Source organism: Erinaceus europaeus, chromosome 4 (assembly GCF_950295315.1).
Source record: "Erinaceus europaeus chromosome 4, mEriEur2.1, whole genome shotgun sequence".
Taxonomy (NCBI): Eukaryota; Metazoa; Chordata; class Mammalia; order Eulipotyphla; family Erinaceidae; genus Erinaceus; species Erinaceus europaeus.
The window spans coordinates 122,445,865-122,468,969 of record NC_080165.1 but is presented as its reverse complement, the minus strand read 5'-3'; the positions used below and the strand labels follow the sequence as shown (position 1 = coordinate 122,468,969).

Sequence of the window (23,105 nt, the reverse complement as noted above, 5' to 3'; positions counted from 1 at the left end):
ATCCATTCCTAAATATGCAAGAGTTAAATCCAGGCATGTACTCTCAGACACATTTGTGAGCAGTGTATATTGACTCATTTTAATCTCCATCCATTTTATTAGAGGAGCAGACAATTTATGTATCTTTACCTAAAATTCTTTAATAGTTTTGGCCTTTTCTGTAATACTCAATGCATGCATTTTAGCTACAGTTTCTTTGGTTTGGATGCAATACATGAATTCTCTGTGTCAGTAAGCCAGCAGTTATTATGCATGAGGGACTCTAGTATCAATGCAGTATTTTGTACTAATTGCTAACAGAAAGATCTGTAATATCAGCTGCACAATTTGCCCCTTACATTTGCCCAGCTATAACAATCTGAATTTAGTACTGCATTTGTTAATATCAGAAACAAATTCATCTTGACACTTTTATAGGCAAAGCCATAGAAATATTTAGTCATGTAAAATATAACCATAGTCTTGAAATATTTTCTTTTCCTCTCATACATTTCAGGCGGTATCCAACTTTATAACATCTCTTTTGCTGAATACGAGTGTAGTTTGGAAAGATTCTTTGGAGATCCTGATTATAAGATAGGTGCTGATTTGCACTAAGCAGCTAAGCACTCTTATTAAAGAACTATTGTTTACATACTGTGAATACTCCATGTCTCTACACTCCTTAAACCTCCTTTATCATAGTGAATTAAGCATGGTTTTCATTTGCAACCGAATGCCAGTGTTTCTTGCCAGACACATCAGACTTTTGAGGACAAATAAAAGAAGCAGGTGGTTTAAGTAAAATATTTCTGTCTGGATAAAATACAGACCATTAAGTAAAAGGCATGTTCCCTTAACAGTTTATATTATAATTGTATGAACTCAACTTGTATGGAAATTTTGAAAAAAAAATCCCCTTGACTTTCATATTCATGACTTTTTGACCCATTTAGACAGCTGTTAGTCTATTTCTTGGAACATACTATAAAACTTATATTTCACTTCTGAAAATCTACTTGTATTTTCTCCCCTGATAACTAAATATAGAGACTGAAAGACATGAGATAATAATAGATCTTTGGACATAGAGACATTAAATAGAATGTATGAGTTCTCGAAAAAGCAATTAAATACATTTTTATTTCAACTACTGAATATGAGGAACAAAAATAGATGGGCAGGGGTAGAATAAATGAGAGAAAAATCAGTATTCATCATGTCTCTTGGCATTCTGGCTCACCAATTTACTCTGTAGTATATTATAGTAAATCAGATCTAGTTCTGCATTTTAGTTGGTGATTTATTTTTGTATGAAGTAGAAACTGAGAAAACTTTTCCCTGGAAATTTTTGGAACCATCAGCAACAAGCCTCTAGCAATGCTATTACAATGAGATGACTCAATTCCTTGGAAATAGGTAGGTTGTAAATTATAAATACATTTTGGAAATGGCTACCAAAAAATTCCTAAAGAATACACTGCTCTTGGAGGCCATTTTTCCCATTTTGTTGCCCTTGTTGTTGTCATCATTATTGTTGTTGTAATTGCAGTTGTTATTGTTGGATAGGACAGAGAGAAATTGAGAGAGGTGGGGAGATAAAGAGGAGGAGGGAAAGACTGACCATGAAATAACCCCCCTGCAGGTGGCGAGCTGGAGCTCGAACCTGGATCCTTATGCTGGTTCTTGCACTTTGCAACACATGCGCTTAACTTGCTGTGCCACCGCCAAACTCCCTGTTTCTTTGATGACAGTTTGTACCTTTTTTCCTTCCCTCCGTATCTCCATTCTAATCACTCTTTTCTGAAACAAAACCTTATTGCCTTATTTCATTTATGGTAACAGTCATCTCCTACACATCAGTTAGCCCCTGCCTTCCCAATCAAAAGACTTTTTTTTTTCTCTCTCAAGCCATTAACTTTTATCCTATTTTCCTGCATCTCACATATTTTATAGTCCACCATTCCCTATCACCTATCAGGTTCCTAGATTCAGGCATTGTCTTTTCATCCATACACCTCTTTACCTCTTAACAGTCTCATTAAGATTATTTGATGACCTAAAAAGATGTCTTTCTCTGCTTACATAGTGATAGCAGTTAAAAAGGGGCCAGGCAGTGGCCCTCTCAGCTGAGTACTCACATTACCCTGTACAAGGGCCTGGATTCAAGTTCACAGTCCCCAGGAAAGCAGGGGAAAAACTTCAGAATTCGATGAAGCAGTACTATAGGTATATCTGTTTCCCTCTATCTCTCTATCTTACCCTTCCCTCTCAATTTCTCACTCCTGTCAAGTTAAAATAAGGAAATAAGATAATAAACAAATAATAGGTAGCAGTAAATAAATATTACGTATTTACTATGCCCAAAATAGACACTATGACCAAAGGTCCTCTAGTTCCTTTGTCTCATGAGGGAGAGATGATATGTAAACTAAATAATGAGATAGTCTTTACAAGTCTGGGAGTTAAGATCACAAGACAAAGGAATTCTGTCATAATTGAAAGAGATAGTAATATCAGAGTTGCCAGGGCAGTCTTCTCAGGAAATGCTTTAGCATTTGACTTGGGTATCTAAGAGTTACTTAGACAGGAAGATAGGTATAAGTAGAATAAACAAAAAAAAGAAAAATTGCCTCTTCCAAATCTTTGCTCCTCTATCCATCAAACAACTCTAAAATTTATCATCTATTCCAGCAACTAAACCATAACTGCATGATATAACTACATGAAATCATTTAAAAAGTACTGACACCACAGATGCCAATGACAGTGCGGCACACAGTAGAGTACATACACTTCCATGTCTGAGGACCCAAGTTCAAGTCTCCAGTCCCCACGTTCAAGGTGCTGCAGGTGTCTTTCCTTCTCACCCTCTCTATTTTTATATATATCAGAAGGAAGAAAATGCTTTCCAGGGGTGATGGAACCCATGTTAAGCACCAATTACCAACTACCAACATAGTGACCAAAAAAAAAATTACTGATACCACAGATTCATCCAATGGATTCTCTGCAAGTGGAGAGGGGAAGTAGATATTTGTAGCTCAGAGATAATTCTAATGTTCAGTCAAAATTAAGAGCCATTAATGTATGACAGTATATTACAAACTTGAATGTATGTAGATCAAATGGTTATCTACCTTAAATGTATATTTTGATTTATCACATCTGGAATAGAGCCCAAAATTATGCATTATTTACCTGCTCCCAGGTGATGCTGACTCTGCCGGTATGTTTGTTACCCACAATGTTGTGCACAAGCTACAAGTATTGACTTCTGAATCAGAAACACAAGAAGTATGACCCAGGCTCTGTGGGTTTAAAAATGCACTGCTGATTATTTTATTTTGAGGTCCAGTAAAGCTTGAGAACCACACTGTGTGTTGCATTTAAAAATAGTCAACTTCTCCCTCAACTGTGCAGTTTAGGTTGTTTTTTGCAGGGTTTTTTTTTTTCTTTCATGTAGACAGGTTGTTGAGACAAACATTTGCTTTGAACTGAGAGTATGAAATCACAATGGTCTTCACCTTTTCCTGAATTACTACTCAAAGCAAAGTCTCTTTCACTTTGCTTAGGAAAGGAAAGTGATGCAATTTTTGTTCCAGGTTTCTAATTTTTGCCTCCAATGCCTCATGTTACACTGTTTGTAAGGTGCCAGTAGCTTAAGCTGCTGCAGGTGAAGCTCTACAGGTGAGGCTTTACAGTTGCAGGTGTACCTGCAAGGGGATGATTTATTAAAAGCCCTGCTGGAGCAATTTATTCCCTGTGAGTGGATATTATTACTCACCTCTAACTGTTGCCCTATCAAAGAAACACCCTCTGTACTACTTCACTTTGTTTACAAGCTTCAGTTGATAGTTTTCTCTCCATTAGGCAGCTCAGGGGAGTGCTGTTTAGAAAACTAATTGAATTCTTGCCAGTCTAGGTCATGATCCAAAGCTCTTCCAAATCTCGGTGTTTTCCTTGTTATTTGTTTTCCTCTCTCCTAAGATGTGTATAGCTCTGATACTTTAATCTGTAGAATATGAGCTAGAAATTGTATAACTTAGAGATTTTACCTGCATATATGAGTGCATCTCATAAATATAGCAGTGCCTACTCCACAGTCAGAAGCTACATTTCATTACTTGGTGATGCATAGAGTAAGAAAAAAGTTCCAGTTGAATATTAATGTTGTAAAATTCTCCAGAAGAATTGATATACTTTAATTTTAGAATTTATACTATTTTATGTGATTTTTGAATGAACTAAAAGTTTTATTTCTACCAACTCCAACAGTTTCATATATCACTATATAGCTGAAATCGTATTATCTGTTTAACCATAGAAAGGTTACAGGTAGACCATTAACACTCTTAAAGTACTTAAAAAATCTCACTTAGCAATTATTTTTTCCACAATGCTAGGAAGATTAATCATCAAAGTAAGAATTGGCACCTAATCCTTGGTGATAATTTGCTGAAAAGCTAAAGGAAAGACAACAAATAAATAACAAGAGTCACCATGAGAAAGAAAAAACACATTTTTAAAAAACTTGTTTAAAAGTATTTCTTGGGACCAGGCTGTGGTGCACCTGGTTAAGTGCACACCAGATTCAAATCCCTAGTCCCCACCTGCAAGGGTGAAACGTCACAAGTGGTGAAGCAGGGCTGCATGTGTCTCTCTGTACCTTTCCTTCTCTACCTCCCTCTCCCTTCTCATTTTCTCTCTGTCTCTATCCAATAATGAGTAAATAAATATTTAAAATATAATGTAACATAATAAATATAATATAACAATAAAAATAACATAATAATATAATATAATATAATATAATATAATATAATATAATATAATATAATATAATATAATATAAGTGTTTCTTGGGGCCAGAGGGTGGCATCCCGGAATAAGCACACACATTACAGTGTACAAGGACCCAGGTTTAAGCCCCTGGTCCCCAACTGCCGGGGGGAAAGCTTCACAAATGGTTACACAGTGTTGCAGTTCTCTCTCAATTCTCATTCTCTCTCTCTCTCTCTCTCTCTCTCTCTCTCCTCCTCTCTCTCTCTCCTTCCCCTGTCAATTTCTCTCTGTCTCTATCCAATAATAAATAAATAAAAATATTTTTTAAAGTATTTCTTTGTGGGGTTGGGTGGTGGCTTACCTAATAGAGCATAAAAATTACCCTCGGTTCAAATTCCCCAGTCCCCACTTGCATAGGGTCATTTTCATAAGTGTTGATACAGTGTCTCCTCTCCTTCTCTCTTTGTCTTTATCCTCTCTCCTCCCTCACTCTCTACATCCATCACTTCTATCTTAAAAAAAAAAAAAGAGGGGAAGGGTCAGCTGGAATGGTGAAGTCATTGTGTAGGCAGTGAGCCCAACAATAGAGGAGAGAGGGAGAGAGATTGGAAAAAAATCATTTCTTTGCAATAGATGTGAAACTGGAAAATCATGCAGCTTCTGAATATGCAATATATGAAGCATGTGAGTGAGCATTCACTTGCTATGTGTGCTCTATACTATCATTACTGTGGTTCTGCATATTTGCATGGATTTTTAGATTTCAAAGCATGTCTTATTGCCTAGTTGAAGATTTCGTATAGATTGACCATATGGAAATTTCTCAGGTATTTTTATTGTTATATTTTTCTGTCCTACCTCTCCTTTAATACTTCTACAATACATTTCCTTCAACATCTATTTCCTTTTTCCTTTTGGTTCTTTCATGTGTGTCAACGTTCATTTTTTAAGTTCTGAATGGCAGGTATGGCTGCTCTTTTATTGTTCTTTTCATCTTTTCGTTCAGCTGTCATCCATTCAAACAGGTTAATTATCTGAGAAGAGTAATATCATCTTTTACATTATCCTACTTAGACCATAAAGTTATTTCATAGGTGAACTCTCTGAATGTCTGTCTAAGATACATAGCAGAAGTAAATAACCTTTGTCATTTTTCCTTTCACAGTTTGTGGAGATGATTGTACGGGTCTTCTTCTCGGTGACTTGGCTGTCCTAGAGCAGATGGCCATGAGCATCAACCTTACAGGACCATTGCCTGCTCCATATAAAATGCTGTATGATATTGAAAATACAACTGGGGAACTGAAGGTAGGTTGGAGTCCTAATAGCAAGAGATTTAAAAAGCCACATCAAGGGTCGTGGCCATAATGAGTATAGTTGTTCGTCTTTTTTGTTCTTTTTTTGTTATCATTAGAGAAATTCCAAGCGTTTCTAGACTAGTGTTTTCCAAACTTGAGAACGATAATATATAGATTGTTATTAAGGGAAAAGAGGCTCATGTACCCCCAGTGCTTGGCCTACATCAGTTTTATTATATTGCTTAAATATGTGTGAACATAAAATCAAATATGAAGTCATAGCTCTATAAAACCAAAACAAATGAATCTTTACAAAAGCCTAAAAAAACAATAGCACTCAAATTAAAAACATTAATATAAAATAGCAGATGAGTTCCACTGCAAATAAATTGCTGCTTGCAACAAGAATGTGAGGCTGCTATTTCCACATAGATTCTTTCATCAACACAAGACATGCGGTAATTGAGTTCTACATTTTCACAATAAGACTAGAAAGCCTCCTGCAAGAGGTCCTGAAATAACATTTGACAGGTTTGTATGATGTATGTTTTTAATCTTCCATATGAGTAAACATGAATGCAATTGTAGACAGTGAAATTGAGCAGCCATATTTATCTCCTGAGCACTCAACTTGGGTTCTGGAAATGCTTACATTAACATGTAAATTTATTACCAAGATGGCAACAGAAAGATTAAGATTTCATACTAGAGATGACACAGACCTTTGGAAGTACTTCATAGAGAACTAATTTGCGGAACTGAGAGATAGCTTATCATGCATGCTACACCCGAGTTCAAGTTCTAACAACACATGGGAGCATGGAGAAAGATGGTGGAGGATTGGCTCTGTACTTTCTCCTCACTGTGTTTCTATTTCTCTCCTTTCTGTCTCTCTAAAATAAAGAGTGAAGGTTAGTCTGGAGGATAACTCAGCAGGGATATAACATATGTAGAAGACTCCAGTGTTAAACAAAAATTTTAAATAACTAATTTGAGAAACTATTCTAAAACATCATTTAAGCTTTCCATAGTTAGAGGGATATAATGAAATTTGAAGAAAATTGAGCTTTCTGTGGGCTGGGTGGTGGCAAACGAGGTCAAGCATACCTGTTACAATGCGTAAGGACCCAGGTTCAAGCTCCTGGTCTCTACCTGCAGGGTGAGAAAACTTCATGTGTGGTGAAGCAGTGATATAAGTCTCTCTCTCCGTCTCCCCTCCATTTCTTCTTTTTTTTTTAATTTTTTTTTTTAAGAAAGGAGACATTAACAAAACCATAGAATAAGAGGGGTACAGTTCCGCACAATTTTCATAACCCGATCTCCATATCCCATTGCCTCCCCTGATAGCCTTCCCATTCTCTATCTCTCTGGGAGTATGGATCCAGGGTCGTTGTGGGTTCCAGAGGGTGGAAGGTCTGGCTTCTGTAACTGCTTCCCCGCTGAACATGGGCGTTGACTGGTTGATCGATACTCCCAGTCTGCCTCTCTTTCCCTAGTAGGATGGGGCTCTGGGAAAGCGGAGCTCCAGTACACATTAATGGGGTCCTCTGTCCAGGGAAGTCTGGTCAGCATCTTGCTGGCATCTGGAACCTGGTGGCTGAAAAGAGAGTTAACATACAAAGCTAAACAAATTGTTGAACAATCATGGACCTAAAGACTGGAATAGTGCAGATGAGGTGTTGGGGGGTATTCCCTGCATGCTCTTGTGTACTTCTGCTTTCATGTGTGAACCTATGCTCTATCTCAGGGGACCTGGACTATATCTAGGTTTGGGAACTTTATTGGGGAGTGGAACACCTGGAATGGAATTAGAGAATATTATGAAAGGAAAGGTCTTACCGGAGTGATGAAGCTGAAGGGTTGTCATTCCACACCTGAAGTCTCTGGTCACAGTCTGAAGTGAAGCATGTTGGGGTGGCACTCGTTGCGTTGATTAGGTTGCGATCCGTGGATGCAATATTATTTGATTTGAATTGAGAGCAACATGAAGGAAAGTGGGCCACACCCTAAGGTTCCAGGACTGGGGGAAATATATGCTCTATATTGGAAATGTGAGGTTCCTGTTGTCTTAGGGTTCAACAAGAAAATGGATAGTCATTGTTATCATCACATTATTTGTTAATTGGGTTAACTTTGGAAAGTCCCTTTGTTAGGGTTTGGGGTATAGTACCCAGCATCTTGTATATAGCTGTGCTACCGGTTGTTTCTGTTCTCCCTGGTCTAGGCTTTTGAGAGAGTCCACATATCAAAGACTCAGCCTATGTATTAAAAAGACTCAGTCTGTGTTTTAAGAAGTTCTAGACATATGATCATCTTTCACCCTCTCATATTAATTAAATATTGGTTTATATGTTTACACTTTAATATGAATGTACATAAACACCATTCCTACCACCAAAAGATGTGTCCCATCCCCACCCCCTGGCCCCCCACTCCCACCCCTTGTCACGCCAGGAAGCCCAATGGCCACCTTCCCCTTCACCACAGGGTTTTTACATTGGTGCCCTGCTCTCAATTTAATCAGATCCTGCTTTTAGTTTCATATCCTCTGCCCATTTTTGGATGGGGTCATTTGCTTTTTTGGTGCTAAGTTTGATGAGTTCTTTGTATATTTTGGTGATTAGTCTCTTGTCTGATATATGGAATGTGAAGATCTTCTCCCATTCTGTGAGGGGTCTCTTTGTTTGTGTGATAGTTTCTTTGGCTGTGCAGAAGCTTTTCAATTTGATGTAGTCCCATTGATTTGTTTCTGCTTTAGTCTTCCTTGCAATTGGGTTTGTTTCATCAAAGATGTCCTTGAGGTTTAGGTGGGAAACTGTTTCACCAATGTTTTCCTCTAAGTATTTCATAGTTTCCAGTCTGACATCCAGGTGTTTGATCCATTTAGAGTTGATTTTTGTTTCTGGTGAGATAAGGTGGTTCAATTTCATTCTTCTGCATGTTACAACCCAGTTTTCCCAGCACCATTGATTGAAGAGAGTCTCCTTCTTCCATTTAATACTTTGGGCCCCCTTATCAAAGATTAGATGTCCATAGGTGTGGGGGTTTAGTTCTGGGCTTTCAATTCTGTTCCACTGGTCTGTGTGCCTATTTTTGTTCCAGTACCAGGCTGTTTTGCTGATGATGACCTTACAATATAGTCTGAGATCTGGGATTGTGATGCCTCCATTTCTGTTTCTTTTCCTTAAGATGGTTTTGGCAATTCTAGGTGTTTTCTGGTTCCAGATAAATGTCTGTAGTTTTTGCTCTATTTTCTTAAAGAAGCTTGGTGTAACTTTGATGGGTATTGCATTAAAAATTTGTATATGCTCTGGGGAGATATTCATTTTGATGATATTTATTTTCCAATACATGAGCACAGGATGTCTTTCCATTTCTTGGTGTCAGTTTCTATTTCCTTGAAGACTGACTCATAGTTTTCAGTATACAAGTCTTTCACTTCTTTGGTCAGCTTTACTCTTAGGTATTTTATTGATTTTGTTGCAATAGTGAATGGGAGTGATTTCTGGATGTTTTCTTGTTCAGGTTTAGTGTTTTCATAGAGAAATGCCACTGATTTTTGTACATTGATTTTGTAGCCTGACACCTTGCTGGATTCTTTAGGTTTTTCTATGTATACTATCTCCTCCCTCCCCTCCATTTCTATCTCTCCTTCCCACCAAATTTCTTGCCCCCAATATATAATTTTATCTGATGAAAAGGAGTGAAATTTAACTATACACCATGAGTCCATTATCATGTGTTTGAGAAATTCTGTAAGATTACGGTATCATATTTTTCTTGGTGTTTTGTGAATTCTAGAATACCACTACTGTCAGGAAGCTCAGAGTCTTTAGTCAAAAAATAAAATCAAATAGTGGGGCTGGGCAGTAGTGCAAAGGGCTAACCACACGTGGTGTGAAAAGCAAGGACCGGCTTAAGGATCCCACCTGCAGGGGGTTGCTTCATAAACAGTGAAGTAGGTCTGTAGGTGTCTATCTCTCTCACTCTCTGTCTTCCCCTCCTCTCTTGATTTCTCTCTGTCCTATACAACAACAACAACAATGGCAACAACAACAGCAAGGGCAACAAAAATGGGAAAAAATTAAGTAGTAACCAAGCAACAAATTTTAAAAAATGCCTAGTTACCATATGCTTTATCAAAAATTGGGGGAGTTGAGTGGTAGCGCAGCGGGTTAAGTGCACGTGGCACAAAGCGCAAGGACCGTGTGAAGATCCCGGTTCGAGCCCACGCTCCCTGCCTACAGTGGAGTCACTTCACAGGCGGTGAAGCAGGTCTGCAGGTGTCTGCCTTTCTTTCCCCCTCTCTGTCTTCCCCTCCTCTCTCTATTTCTCCATGTCCTATCCAACAAGGAACAACATCAACAATAACAATAATACCACAACAAGGCTGCAACAACAAAGGCAACAAAGGGGAAACTAATGGCTTCCAGGAGTAGTGGATTCATGGTGCAGGCACTGAGCCACAGCAGTAACCCTGGAGGCAAAAAAAAAAAAAAAAATTGGCATACAATAAAATAAAGCTAATGTTGAGGAAGGTAATATTCAGAGTAACTCTGGAATAAATCATGAATGAGAATATAATTTATGTTGAAACTTGTAGAATAGACAGAGTTATAACAAACAGAAAAACACTGGCCTAGAGGAATAAATCTAATATTTATTCACCAGGTACTGAAGCAGACACTCTTCTAGGAAATGCATGGTTTAATCATGGCTATAGCTTTTAAGTTAAATATTGTTCCTATTTTCTAAAAGAAGATACCAACGGTGATGAAAATAGGACTAGCACTTACTGATATGTATCTACTTATTGTGCAAATAACTAAAATCTTACATGAGTGGTCACTCATAACTTAGAGAAATTCCAAGGAGTAGGAAAGGAACATTTGTAGCTTCTACATTTTTTCAGATAGGGAAACTAAGGTACAGAAGAATTACATATAAGGTAAAATTTCACATGAATACTAAGTATAGAGTTGAGATTTGAACCCAGGAAATCTAACTTTAGGGCCTTTGAGAATGAAATTGTCTTTGCAAATCTCAGAAAGAAAAAGAAAAGAAGAGGAAAGGAAAGAAAAGAAAAAAGGTAAAACAAGAAAAGAAATGTTTTACCTAGAAGAACTCAATCTGCCAGTGGTGAGGGTTCCCTGACACCCAACCCAGACACATTCTCTTGCCACTGGTTCTACAAAAGTGACTTGAGCAAAAGCAGAAATCTGAGCTAGACCTTTCTGTAAGACAATAAAGGCTGACTAATGAAAGCCAAAGTTGGAGACTTGACGTGAAGGGTAACTTTGAAAGCAAGACAGAAAAATTTGAGTCCACCTTTTAGGGTGAATACTCAGGTATGTGGAGAGTTTTAATTAAAAAAGTTGCTGATGGGATAGTAGCACAGTAGGTTAAGCACACTTGGCACAATCGCAAGGACCTGCGTAAGGATCTGGGTTTGAGCCCCCAGCTCCTACCTGTAAGGGGGACCCTTCACAGGTGGTGAAGCAGGTCTGCAGGTGTTTATCTTTCTCTCCCCCTCTCTGTCTTCCCATCCTTTCTCCATTTCTCTCTGTCCTATCCAACAACAATGAGAGCAATAACAATAACAACAACAATAAACAAGGGCAATAAAAGGGAATAAATAGCCTCCAGGAGCAGTAGATTCTTGGTATAGGCCCTGCACAGAGCCCCAGCAATAACCCTAGAGGAAAAAAAAAAGTTGCTGAGCATTTCTTTTATTATCCATAAAATAAGTATAAAGTCAGTCAATTAAATTAGAAAAAAATTGGTAGGAATATTTATTTAATATTTTTCCTAAACATAGCGATAGATAAAGTATGCAATTTGCTCTGGGAGAACTTCTCTCCTGTGGAAATCATCTGAGCCAAGGAATTCAGTCATCTGCTTCCATATAAGTCATTTCTGGTCAAATAACCCTTGATTTTCCTTAAACTCTAGTTTTTTCTGATTCTGTCTCTGTGTTCTTTCATAATCTATGCAATATATAAATATTCAGGAATTCATTTTAACATGTTATAATCTTAAGCTAATTATTTTACCTCCTCACATGGTTCCTTTTACTGTATTACTACTCTTTGGATTCCAGCCAGAGGTCATCAGGAAAATACACGTGATTAATCCAAGTTGTGCTATTCAACTGTTGCAACAGGGAACTGGGTGGTGGCACACCTGGTTGAGTGCACACTTAACCATGTGTGCAAGATTCCAGAGCTGAGCCCTGCTTCCCACCTACAGGGGGGACACTTCAGGAGCATTGGTGGAGGTTTACAGATATCTATCTTTCCCTCTCTTATTTTCTCCTCCCTTTTCAATTTCTTACTGTCCTATCAAATAAAATAGAATGGAAAGAAAGAAAGAAAGAAAGAAAGAAAGGAAGGAAGGAAGAAAGAAAGAAAGAAAGAAAGAAAGAAAGAAAGAAAGAAAGAAAGAAAGAAAGAAAGAAAGGGAAAGGAAGGGGGAAAACAATGACCATCAGGAGCATTGGATTTGTAGTGCTGGGTCACTGAGGTCCAGTGATAACCCTAGTGGCAATAAAAATAAAAATAATATTTCATCAATGGTTATTGAACTCCGTGGGAAGCTTTGGACAGTAAGAGATTAAGAGTAAGTTACAGTCCTTGGATTTAAGCAAGGTAGTTTTCAAGGAAGCAGGGATTTGTGTTGAATTGGATGTTACTAGAAAGTGGTAGCAAATTTATAATTACTCTACAGAACCTTTTGCATGAAGAAGAAGGACAAAGGAAAGATGGTCTTTATTATTAGTCAGAAAATGAAATTTTAGGTACTTTTATGGTCTACAGAGGCCATGGTATTGTCAGTGCTTAGACAAGATTATGGAGTGGTCTCATTTTTGTTTCATTCATCACTGTCACAGAGTGACCCTATCTAATGTGAGTGTTCTGGGAGATTGTATTGGTTCAATAAGAACAAAATGGCCTAGTTCTGAGTGTCTTATGAACAATGAGGGCAAACTAGTTAGTGCCCAACAAAATTCCTGTGTCAAAGTTACCTTTCTTCTTTATTATCTGTAAATTGTGCTTCTTTAATTGAAGTAGGAATCTTGAAGAATAAGACAAAAGTTCATCTTGACTCTGCCATAATTTCCCACATTATCTTGAAGAAATTTTTAATTTAATTTCTTAATTGGGTAAATAATGTTTTGCATTCACAGTAAAAACAATATTTTGTATATGCATAACATTTCCCAGTTTTTCATATAACAATACAAACCCCACTAGGTCCTCTGTCATCCTTCTTGGACCTGTATTCTCTCCCCGCCACACACACACACCAACCACAGAGTCTTTTTTTTTTTTTTTTCTTTATTGGGGAATTAATGTTTTACATTTTACAGTAAATACAACAGTTTTTACATGCATGACATTTCTCAGTTTTCCATATAACAATAAAGCCCCCACTAGGTCCACTGAAGGAGTTGTATTCTCCCCTCCACTCACCCCAGAGTCTTTTACTGTGGTGCAGTACACAAATTCCAGTTCAGGTTCTACTTGTGTTTGATATTCTGATCTTGTTTTTCAGCTTCTGCCTGAGAGTGAGATGATCCCATATTCATCCTTCTCTTTCTGACTTATTTCACTTAACATGAATTTTTCAAGGTCCATCAAAGATTGAAGTCACCATTTTTTATAGCTGAGTAGTATTTCATTGTGTATATATACCACAACTTGCTCAGCCATTCATCTGTTGTGGGACACCTGGGCTGCTTCCAGGTTTTGACTATTACAAATTGTGCTGCTATGTTCATATGTGTACACAGATCTTTTTGGATGGGTGTGTTGGGTTCCTTAGGATATATCCCCAGGAGAAGAACTACAGGATCATAGGGTAGGTCCATTTCTAGCCTTCTGAGAGTTCTCCACAGAGGTTGGATGAAGTGACATTCCCACCAGCAGTGCAGGAGGGTTCATTTGACCCCACAACCTCTCCAGCATTAGCTGCTGTTACCTTTTCTGATGTATGACATTCTTATAGGAGTAAAGTGGTATCTCATTGTTGTCTTTATTTGTATTTCTCTTTTGTGATGCCTCCAGTTCTGTTCTTTCATTTCAAGATTGTTTTGGCAATTCTAGGTCTTTTCTGGTTCCAGATAAACATTTGTAGCAATTGTTCTATTCTCCTAAAAAATGTAGTTGGGATCTTGATGGGGGACAGCATTAAATTTGTATATGGCTCTGGGTAGTATATTCATTTTGATGATGTTAATCCTTCCAACCCATGAACATGGAATATCTTTCCACTTCGTGTCTTTTCAATTTCCTTGAGTAGTGACTCATAGTTTTCAGTATATAAGTCTTTCATTTCTTTGGTTAGGTTTATTCCTAGATATTTTATTGTTTTTGTTGCTATAGTAAATGGAACTGATTTCTGAATTCCAACTTCTAACTTAGTATTTGCATAGAGGAATGCCACTGACTTTTGAATGTTATTTTGTAGCCTGACACCTTCCTGTATTGCCTAATAATTTCCAAAAGCTCCTTACTGGATTTCTTAGGTTTTTTTTATGTATACTATCATGTCAACTGCAAATAGGGAGAGTTTGACTTGTTTTCTTCCAATCTGTATCCCTTTAATCCCTTGCTCATGCCTGATTGCTATGGCAAGAACTTCCGACACTATGTTGAATAATAATAATGGTGATAGTGGGCACCCCTGTCTAGTACCTGATCTGAGGGAAAATGCTTCCAGTTTCTCACCATAGAGTACAGTGTTGGCTGTAGGTTTGCTATATATAGACTCCACTATCATCAGGAATTTTCCATTTATTTCCATTTTCTGTAGTGTTTTGATCATAAAGGGATGTTGTATTTTGCCAAAGGCTTTCTCTGCATCTATTGTTATGACCATGTGGTTTGTGGTCTTGCTTTTATTGATGTGGTGGATTACATAGATTGATTTATGTATATTATACCAACCTTGCATGCCTGGGATAAAGCCCACTTGGTCATGATTAACAATCTTTTTAATATACTGCTGTATCCAGTTGGCTAGAATTTTGTTCAGTATTTTAGCATCTATGTTCTTTAGAGATATTGGTCTGTAGTTTTCGTTTTTGGTTGTGTCCCTGTCTGCTTTTGGTATCAAAGTGATGTTGGCTTTATAGAAGCTGGAAGGGATATGGTGGCATATAGTTGTTCAAAGAAGCCTCACATGATATACTGAATTTCAGTGGTGTCTGTTGTGATATCTCCTCTTTCATTTATGATCCGATTTACTTGGGTATTCTCCCTTTTTTGTTTTCTGAGTGTGACCAGTGGTTTGTCAATTTTGTTCACTGTTTCAAAGAACCAACACTTAGTTTTGTTGATCTACTGTATGTTTTTCTTATTTTCAGTGTTATTTATTTCGGCCTTAACTTTAGTGATTTCTGTCTTTCTGGTTGCTTTAGGGTTCCTTTTTTCTTCTTCTAGATCTTTAAGATGGGCAATCAGGCTGTTTATTTGTGATTTTTCTTGTTTCCGGATGTGTGCTTGTATGGCTATGAACTTCCCTCTCAGTACTGCCTTAGTTGTGTCCCAAATATATTTTTTAAATATTTATTTATTTATTTGTTCCTTTTTGTTTCCATTGTTTTATTGTTGTAGTTATTATTATTATTATTGATGTCATCATTGTTAGATAGGACAGAGAGAAATGGAGGGAGGAGGGGAAGACAGAGGGGGAGAGAAAGACACCTGCAGACCTGCTTCATCACTTGTGAAGTGACCCCCCTGTAGGTGGGGAGCCGGGGGCTTGAACTGGGATCCTTACACTGGTCCTCATGCTTTGCGCACCTGCGCTTAACCTGCTGCGCTACTGCCCGACTCCCTGTTCCTGTCCTTCTTGTGGGCCATTGGCTTGTATGATAGTTTCCATTCTTTCACTTTGACTCTGTGTTTGTCTTCTTGAGTTAGGTGGGTTTCCTGTAGACAGCTTGTTGTTTGGTTATGTTTTCTGATCCATCTTCCTACTCTGTGCCTTTTTATTTATTTATTTATTTATTTTAAAAGGAGACAATAACAAAACCATAGGATATGAGGGGTACAACTCCACACAATTCCCACCACCAGATCTCTATATCCCATTCCCTCCCCTGATATCTTTCCCATTCTTTATCCCTCTGTGTGTATGGACCCAAGGTCATTACAGAAAATGAAAGGTCTGGCTTCTGTAATTGCTTCCCCGCTGAACATGGGCGTTGACTGGTCGATCCATACTCCCAGTCTGCATCTCTCTTTCCCTATTAGGGTGGAGCTCCAGGACACATTGGTGGGGTCATCTGTCCAGGGAAGTCTGGTCGGCATCATGCTGGCATCTGGAACTTGGTGGCTGAAAAGAGAGTTAACATACAAAGCCAAACAAATTGTTGAACCATTATGGAACTAAAGGGTGGTGAAGATGAAGTGTTGGGGGTATCTCACTGCAGACTATTGTGTACTTTTGCTTTCAGGTATATATTTTGCACTAGTTTATGGATACCTGTAAAAATACGCTCTCTCTCAGGGGAACTGGTCTATATCTAGGTTTTGGGCCTTTGATAGTAAGTGAACCACCTGTAATGGAATTAGAGACTACTGTGAAAGGAAAGGTCTCACCGGAGTGATGAAGCTGAAGGGTTGTCATTCCACACCTGAAGTCTCTGGTCACAGTCTGAAGTGAAGTATTCTGGGGTGGCATTGATTAGGTCTGGCGTTGCGTTGATTAGGTTGCGATCCGCGGATGCAATATTATTTGATTTGAATTGAGAGCAACATGCAGGAAAGTGGGCCCCACCCTAAGGTTCCAGGACTGGGGGAAATATATGCTCTATAGTGGAAATGTGAGGTTCCTGCTGTCTTAGGGTTCAAGAAAACAATAGATAGTTATTGTTATCATCCCATTATTTAGTAATTGGGTTAACTTTGAAAAGTCCCTTTGTTAGGAGTTGCTGTATAATACCCAACATCTTGTATATTGCTGTGCCACTGGTTGCTTCTGTTCTCCCTGGTCTAGGAAACAGTCAACATATCAAAGACTCAGCCTATGTATTAAAAAAACTCAGTCTGTGCTTTATAAAGTTCAAGACATACAATTAGTTTTTCCCCTCTCATATTAATTAAATAGTGATTTATATGACTACAATTTATCAGGAGTGTACATAAACACCACTCCCACCACCAAAAGACTGTGTCCTATCCCACCCACCCATGCCCACCCTGTGGCCCCAGGAAACCGAATGTCCACCCTTCCCCTCACCACAGGGTTTTTACTTTGGTGCCCTAGTGTCAATTTAGTCAAATCCTGCTTTTAGTTTCCCTTTCTGTTCTTCTTTCTCAACTTCTGTTGATGAGTGGGATCATCCCATACTCATCTTTATCTTTCTGACTTAGCTCACTTAACATAATTCCTTCTAGCTCCATCCAAAATGGGTCAGATAAGGTGGATTCATTGTTCTTAATAGCTTCATAGTATTCCATTGTGTATATATGCCACAGCTTTCTCAGCCACTCACCTGTTGTTGGGCACCTGGGTTGCTTCTAGGTTTTAGCTATCATGAATTGTGCTGCTGTGAACATAGGAGTACACACCTCTTTTTGGTTGGGCATTATGGAATCCGTGGGGTATATTCCCAGGAGAGGAATTACTGGGTCACATGGAAGGTCCATGTCTAGCCTTGTGAGAGTTCTCCAGACTGCTCTCCACAGAGACTGGACCAATTTACATTCCCACCAGCAGTGCAGAAGGGTTCCTCTGTCCCCACAGCCTCTCCAACATTTGTTGCTGCTGTCCTTTTTAATGTATGCAATTCTCACAGGAGTGAGATGGTATCTCAATGTTGTCTTTATTTGCGTTTCTCTGACAATCAGTGACCTGGAGCAATTTTTCATATGTTTGTTAGCCTTTTGGATCTCCTCTGAAGTGAATGTTTTGTTCATATCCTCTGCCCATTTTTGGCTGGGGTCATTTGCATTTTTGGTGCTAAGTTTGCTGAGCTCTTTGTATATTTTGGTGATTAGTCTCTTGTCTGATGTATGGCATGTGAAGATCTTCTCCCATTCTGTGAGGGTTCTCTTTGTGTGATAATTTCTTTGGCTATGCAGAAGCTTTTCAATTTGATGTAGTCGCATTGGTTTGTTTTTGCTTTAGTTTTCTTTGCAATTGGGTTTGTTTGATCAAAGATGTCCTTGAGGTTTAGGTGGGAAAGTGTTCCACCAATGTTTTCCTCTAAGTATTTGATAGTGTCTGGTCTAACATCCAGGTTCTTGATCCATTTGGAGTTGATTTTTGTTTTTGGTGAGATTAGGTGGTTCAGTTTCATTCTTTTGCATGTTACAACCAGTTTTCCCAGCACCATTTATTGAAGAGAGCCTCCTTCCTCCATTTAATACTTTGGGCCCCCCTATCAAAGATTAGATGTCCATAGGTGTGGGGGTTTAGTACTGAGCTTTCAATTCTGTTCCACTGGTCTGTGTGCCTATTTTTGTTCCAGTACCAGGCTGTTTTGCTGATGATGGCCTTATAATATAGTTTGAGATCTGGGAGTGTGATGCCTCCATTTCTGTTTCTTTTCCTCAAGATGGTTTCTACATTTTTTCAGATAGGGAAACTAAGGTACAGAAGAATTACATATAAGGTAAAATTTCACATGAATACTAAGTATAGAGTTGAGATTTGAACCCAGGAAATCTAACTTATAAATCTAATTCTAGGTGTTTTCTGGTTCCAGATAATTGATTGTAGTTTTTGTCCTATTCTGTTAAAGAAGCTTTGTGGAACTTTAATGGGTATCACATTAAATATGTATATGTCTCTGGGGAGATATTCATTTTGATGATATTTATTTTCCAATACATGAGCATGGGTTGTCTTTCCATTTCTTGGTATCAGGTTCTATGTCCTTATATAGTGACTCATAGTTTTCAATATACAAGTCTTTCATTTCTTTGGTCAGCTTTATTCCTAGGTATTTTTTTGATTTTGCTACAACAGTGAATGGGAGTGTTTTCTGGATATCTTCTTTAGATTTAGTGTTTGCATAAAGAAATCCAGCTGATTTTTGTACATTGATTTTGTAGCCTTCTATATTGCCTAATAACTTCCAGTAGTTTTCTGCTGGATTCTTTAGGTTTTTCTATGATACTATCATATCATCTGCAAATAGTGCGAACTTGACTTCTTCCCTTCCAATCTGTATTCCTTTTATTGCTCTCTCTTGCCTGATTGCTATGACAAGAACATATAATACTATGTTGAAGAGTAATGGTGATAATGGTCAGCCCTGTCTAGTTCCCCATCTGAGGGGGAATGCTTTTGTCTTCTGTCCATTGAGTATGATGTTGACTGTAGGTTTGATATATATATTCCACTATCTTGAGGAATTTCCAGTCTATTCCCATTTTTTGTAGTGTTTTGAGCATGAATGGGTGTTGGATTTTCTCACAGTCTTTCTCTGCATCTATTGAAATAATCATGTGGTTTTTGGTTTTACTTTTATTGATGTATTAAATGACATTGATTGACTTACATATGTTGAACCAGCCTTGCAGTCCTGGGATAAATCCCACTTGGTCGTGATGAACAATCTTTTTGATATACTGCTGTAACCAGTTGCCCAAGATCTTGTTTAATATTTTGGCATCTGTGTTCATCAGAGATGTTGATCTGTAGTTTTCTTTTTTTGCTGTGTCCCTATCTACTTTTGGTACCAGGGTGATGTTGGCTTCATAGAAGGTGGAAGGAAGTGTTCCTGTTTCTTTGATTTTATGGAAAAGCTTTAGAAGTATGGGTATTAACTGTTTCCTGAAGGTTTTGTAGAATTCGTTTGTGAAGCCATCTGGTCCAGGACATTTATTGTTGGGGAAATTTTTTTCCCTTTTTGTGGCCCTTGTTGTTTTATTGTTGCAGTTATTATTGTTGTTGTTATTGATGTCTTCATTGTTGGATAGGACAGAGAGAAATGGAGAGAGGATGGGAAGACAGACGGGGGAGAGAAAGATAGAAACCTACAGACCTGCCTCACCGCCTGTGAAACAAGGACTCCCCTGCAGGTGGGGAGCCGGGGGTTTGAACCAAGATTCTTACCCTGGCCCTTGTGCTTTGTGCCACCAGTGCTTAACCACTGTACTACCACCCAACTCCCTGTTGGGGAGAGTCTTAATAACTGTTTTGATTTCTTTGTCTGTGATTGGTGTATTTAGATTTTGTAGTTCTGCTTGGTTCAATTTTGGAAGGGTATATGTTTCTAGGAATTCTTCCATTTCTTCCAGATTTTCTAGCTTGGTGGCATATAGTTCTTCATAGAAGTTTCACATGATTTTCTGGAGTCCTGTGTTGTCAGTTGTGGTATCTCCTCTATAGTTTATGACTCTATTAATTTGAGTGTTCTCCCTTTTTTTTTTTTTTTTTAGTGAGTCTGGCTAGGGGTTTGTCAGTCTTGTTTAATTTTTCAAAGAACCATCATTTGGCTTCACCGATCTTTTGTATGGTTCTCTTATTTTCAATGTTGTTTATTTTTGCTCTAATTTTAGTGATTTCTGTCCTTCTGGTTGATTTAGGGTTCCTTTGTTCCTCTTCCTCTAAGTCCTTAAGGTGTGCAGTAAGGTAATTTATTTGAGGTTTTTCTTGTTGTTTAATATGTAATTGTATGGCTGTAAGTTTCCCTCTCAGTACTGCTTAAGCTGTTTCTCAAATATTTTGATAGCTTGTGTCTTCATTTTCATTTGTTTCCAGGAACATTTGAATTTCTTGCTTGATTTTCTCTCTGACCCAGTGGTTCTTAAGCAGTATGTTGTTTAGTTTCCAAATTCTGTGTCTTTTAGTAATTTTCTGTTTGTTGTTAAATGTTAGTTTTACTCCACTGTGGTCTGAGAAGGTACTTGGGATGATTTAAATGTTCTTGAATTTGTTGAGGCTGTCTTTGTGGCCTAACATGTGGTCTATCCTTGAGTATGTGTTGTGTGGATTTGAAAAGAAGGTGTATTCGAGTTTTTTGGGATGAAGAACTCTGAAAATGTCCAGGAGGTCTAGTCTGTCCATCTCTTTGTTTAATTCTCTTGTTTCTTTGTTGATTCTCTGCTTTGTTGATCTAAGTGTGAGAGCAGGATGTTAAAGTATCCCACTATTATTGTATTACTATTGGTGTATTTTTTTTGTTCTTTTAGTAGGTGTTTAATGTATTTAGATGGTTTCTCATTGGGTGCATAGATGTTAATAATTGTTAAGTCTTCTTGACTGATTGATCCTCTAATCATTATGTAATGGCCTTGCCTATCTTTTATTACTTTATTTAATTTAAAATCTATTGTGTCAGAGATAAGAATGGCTGTTCCTACCTTTTTTTTTGGTCCATTAGCCTGTATGATAGTTTTCCATCCTTTCACTTTAAGTCTGTGTTTATCTTGTTGGGTCAGATGGGATTCCTGCAAGCAGCATATGGTTGTGTTATGTTTTCTGATCCATCCTCCCACTCTGTGCCTTTTGATGGGTGAGTTTAAGCCATTGACATTTACTAATATTATGGATTGAATGTATTGTAGTGCCATTATTCAACAATTTTTTATTTGCTCTATATATTACAAGTATTATAGTGATGTTTTTGTTTATAAGAGGTCTTTTAGAACCTCTTTCAGGGCAGGCTTGGTGATGATTGCCTATTTTAAATGTCTGTCTAAGAAGGTTTTGATCCCTCCATCTAGTTTGAATGAAAGTCTAGCAGGATATATTATCCTTGGTTGAAACCCTTTTTCATTCAGGGCTTGATAGATATCTCTTCTGGCTTTTAGAGTTTGAGTAGAGAAGTCTGCTGATAGTCTTATGGGTTTTCCCCTGTATGTGACTTTTTTTTTTTCTCTCTTGCAGCCTTTAGGATCCTTTCTTTATCCTTACTTCTTTTCATTGTAACTATGATGTGTCTTGTTGTCTTCAGGTCTGGGTTGATTCTGTTTGGGACTCTGGGCCTCTTGAATCTTTATGTCCTTCCTGTTGTTCAGGTATGGGAAGTTTTCTTCTATAATTTCCTCTAGAATATTTGCTTCCCTTTCCTCTCTTTCTTCCTCTGGCAGGCCAGTTATATGAATGTTACTTCTTTGCGATCATCCCATATGTCTTTATTGTTGTTTTCAGTGTCCCTTATCTCTTTTTGAGCTCTTTTATCTCTTTCTGAGTTTTCTCTAGCTCATCCTCTGTCTGGCTAATTCTGTTTTCTGCTTCTGTGAGTCTGCTTTCCTTTCCCTCAGCTTCTTTCTTCAGTTCAGCTATTTCAGCTTTCAGTTCTCTTATTACCTTAAGGTAGCTAATATTTTCCTTGAGGGTCTCATCTGTTGTTTCCCTAATTCTGATATCCCTTTCCTCCATAGTTGTCTTCATTTCTGTGATTATTAATTTTACTATTGCTTGCATACTTTTCTTAAATTTATTTCTTTATTGGGGAATTAATGTTTTACATTTTACAGTAAATACAATAGTTTTTATATGCATAAAATTCCCCAGTTTCCCATTTAACAATATAACCCCCACTATGTCAACTATCATCCTTCATGGACATGCATACTTTTCTTATCTATGGTTACTTCTCATTGATTTGTTGTTTCTTCTGGGCTCTTATCTTCATTCATCGTAGTAGCAGTTTTATTTGCTCTTGGTTTAACCATATTTTTTATTGATGTGTTTTTTATTTTTATGTTCTGTTGTTCCTCAGTTGTTGTGTTTTCTGTACAAGCCATGCTATACTTACTACCTTTCTGACAAATGCAATCACCAACCTGAGGGCTTTTAAACTATAAGTAGGCTTTTTAGCTTAATCACTTATTCCTGACCAAGAGATAATCCAGTGTTTATGCAAAGAGACTTTCACAGCCCCACCTCTAGGCCACTGAGGTATACATCTTCTCCTGAGTTTCCTTGTTAGTTCTCTGTCCCCTGGTGTCAGCACAGGGCCTCCCCCCTGCTGCTCCAGATTCTGAGGTCAGTAACAATGGAGATTCATAGTTGCATTGGTGAGTCTCAGGGGAGTCCTCTCCTCCCTTCAGCTGTCCTCTTGTTGGTGAAATAGAC

At 37.9% G+C, this 23,105-nt stretch overlaps 1 protein-coding gene across 1 annotated transcript in view; it reads left to right on the top strand.

Annotated features, from left to right (window-relative positions):
• The window catches only part of LAMA2 (laminin subunit alpha 2), a 711,163-nt gene that overhangs the window by 528,323 nt on the left and 159,735 nt on the right, over positions 1–23,105 (top strand). The window contains exon 33 of the mRNA XM_060190486.1: positions 5,930–6,072. Within this exon, the coding sequence (XP_060046469.1) occupies positions 5,930–6,072 (143 nt within the window). The remainder of the gene's footprint in view (positions 1–5,929; positions 6,073–23,105) is intronic.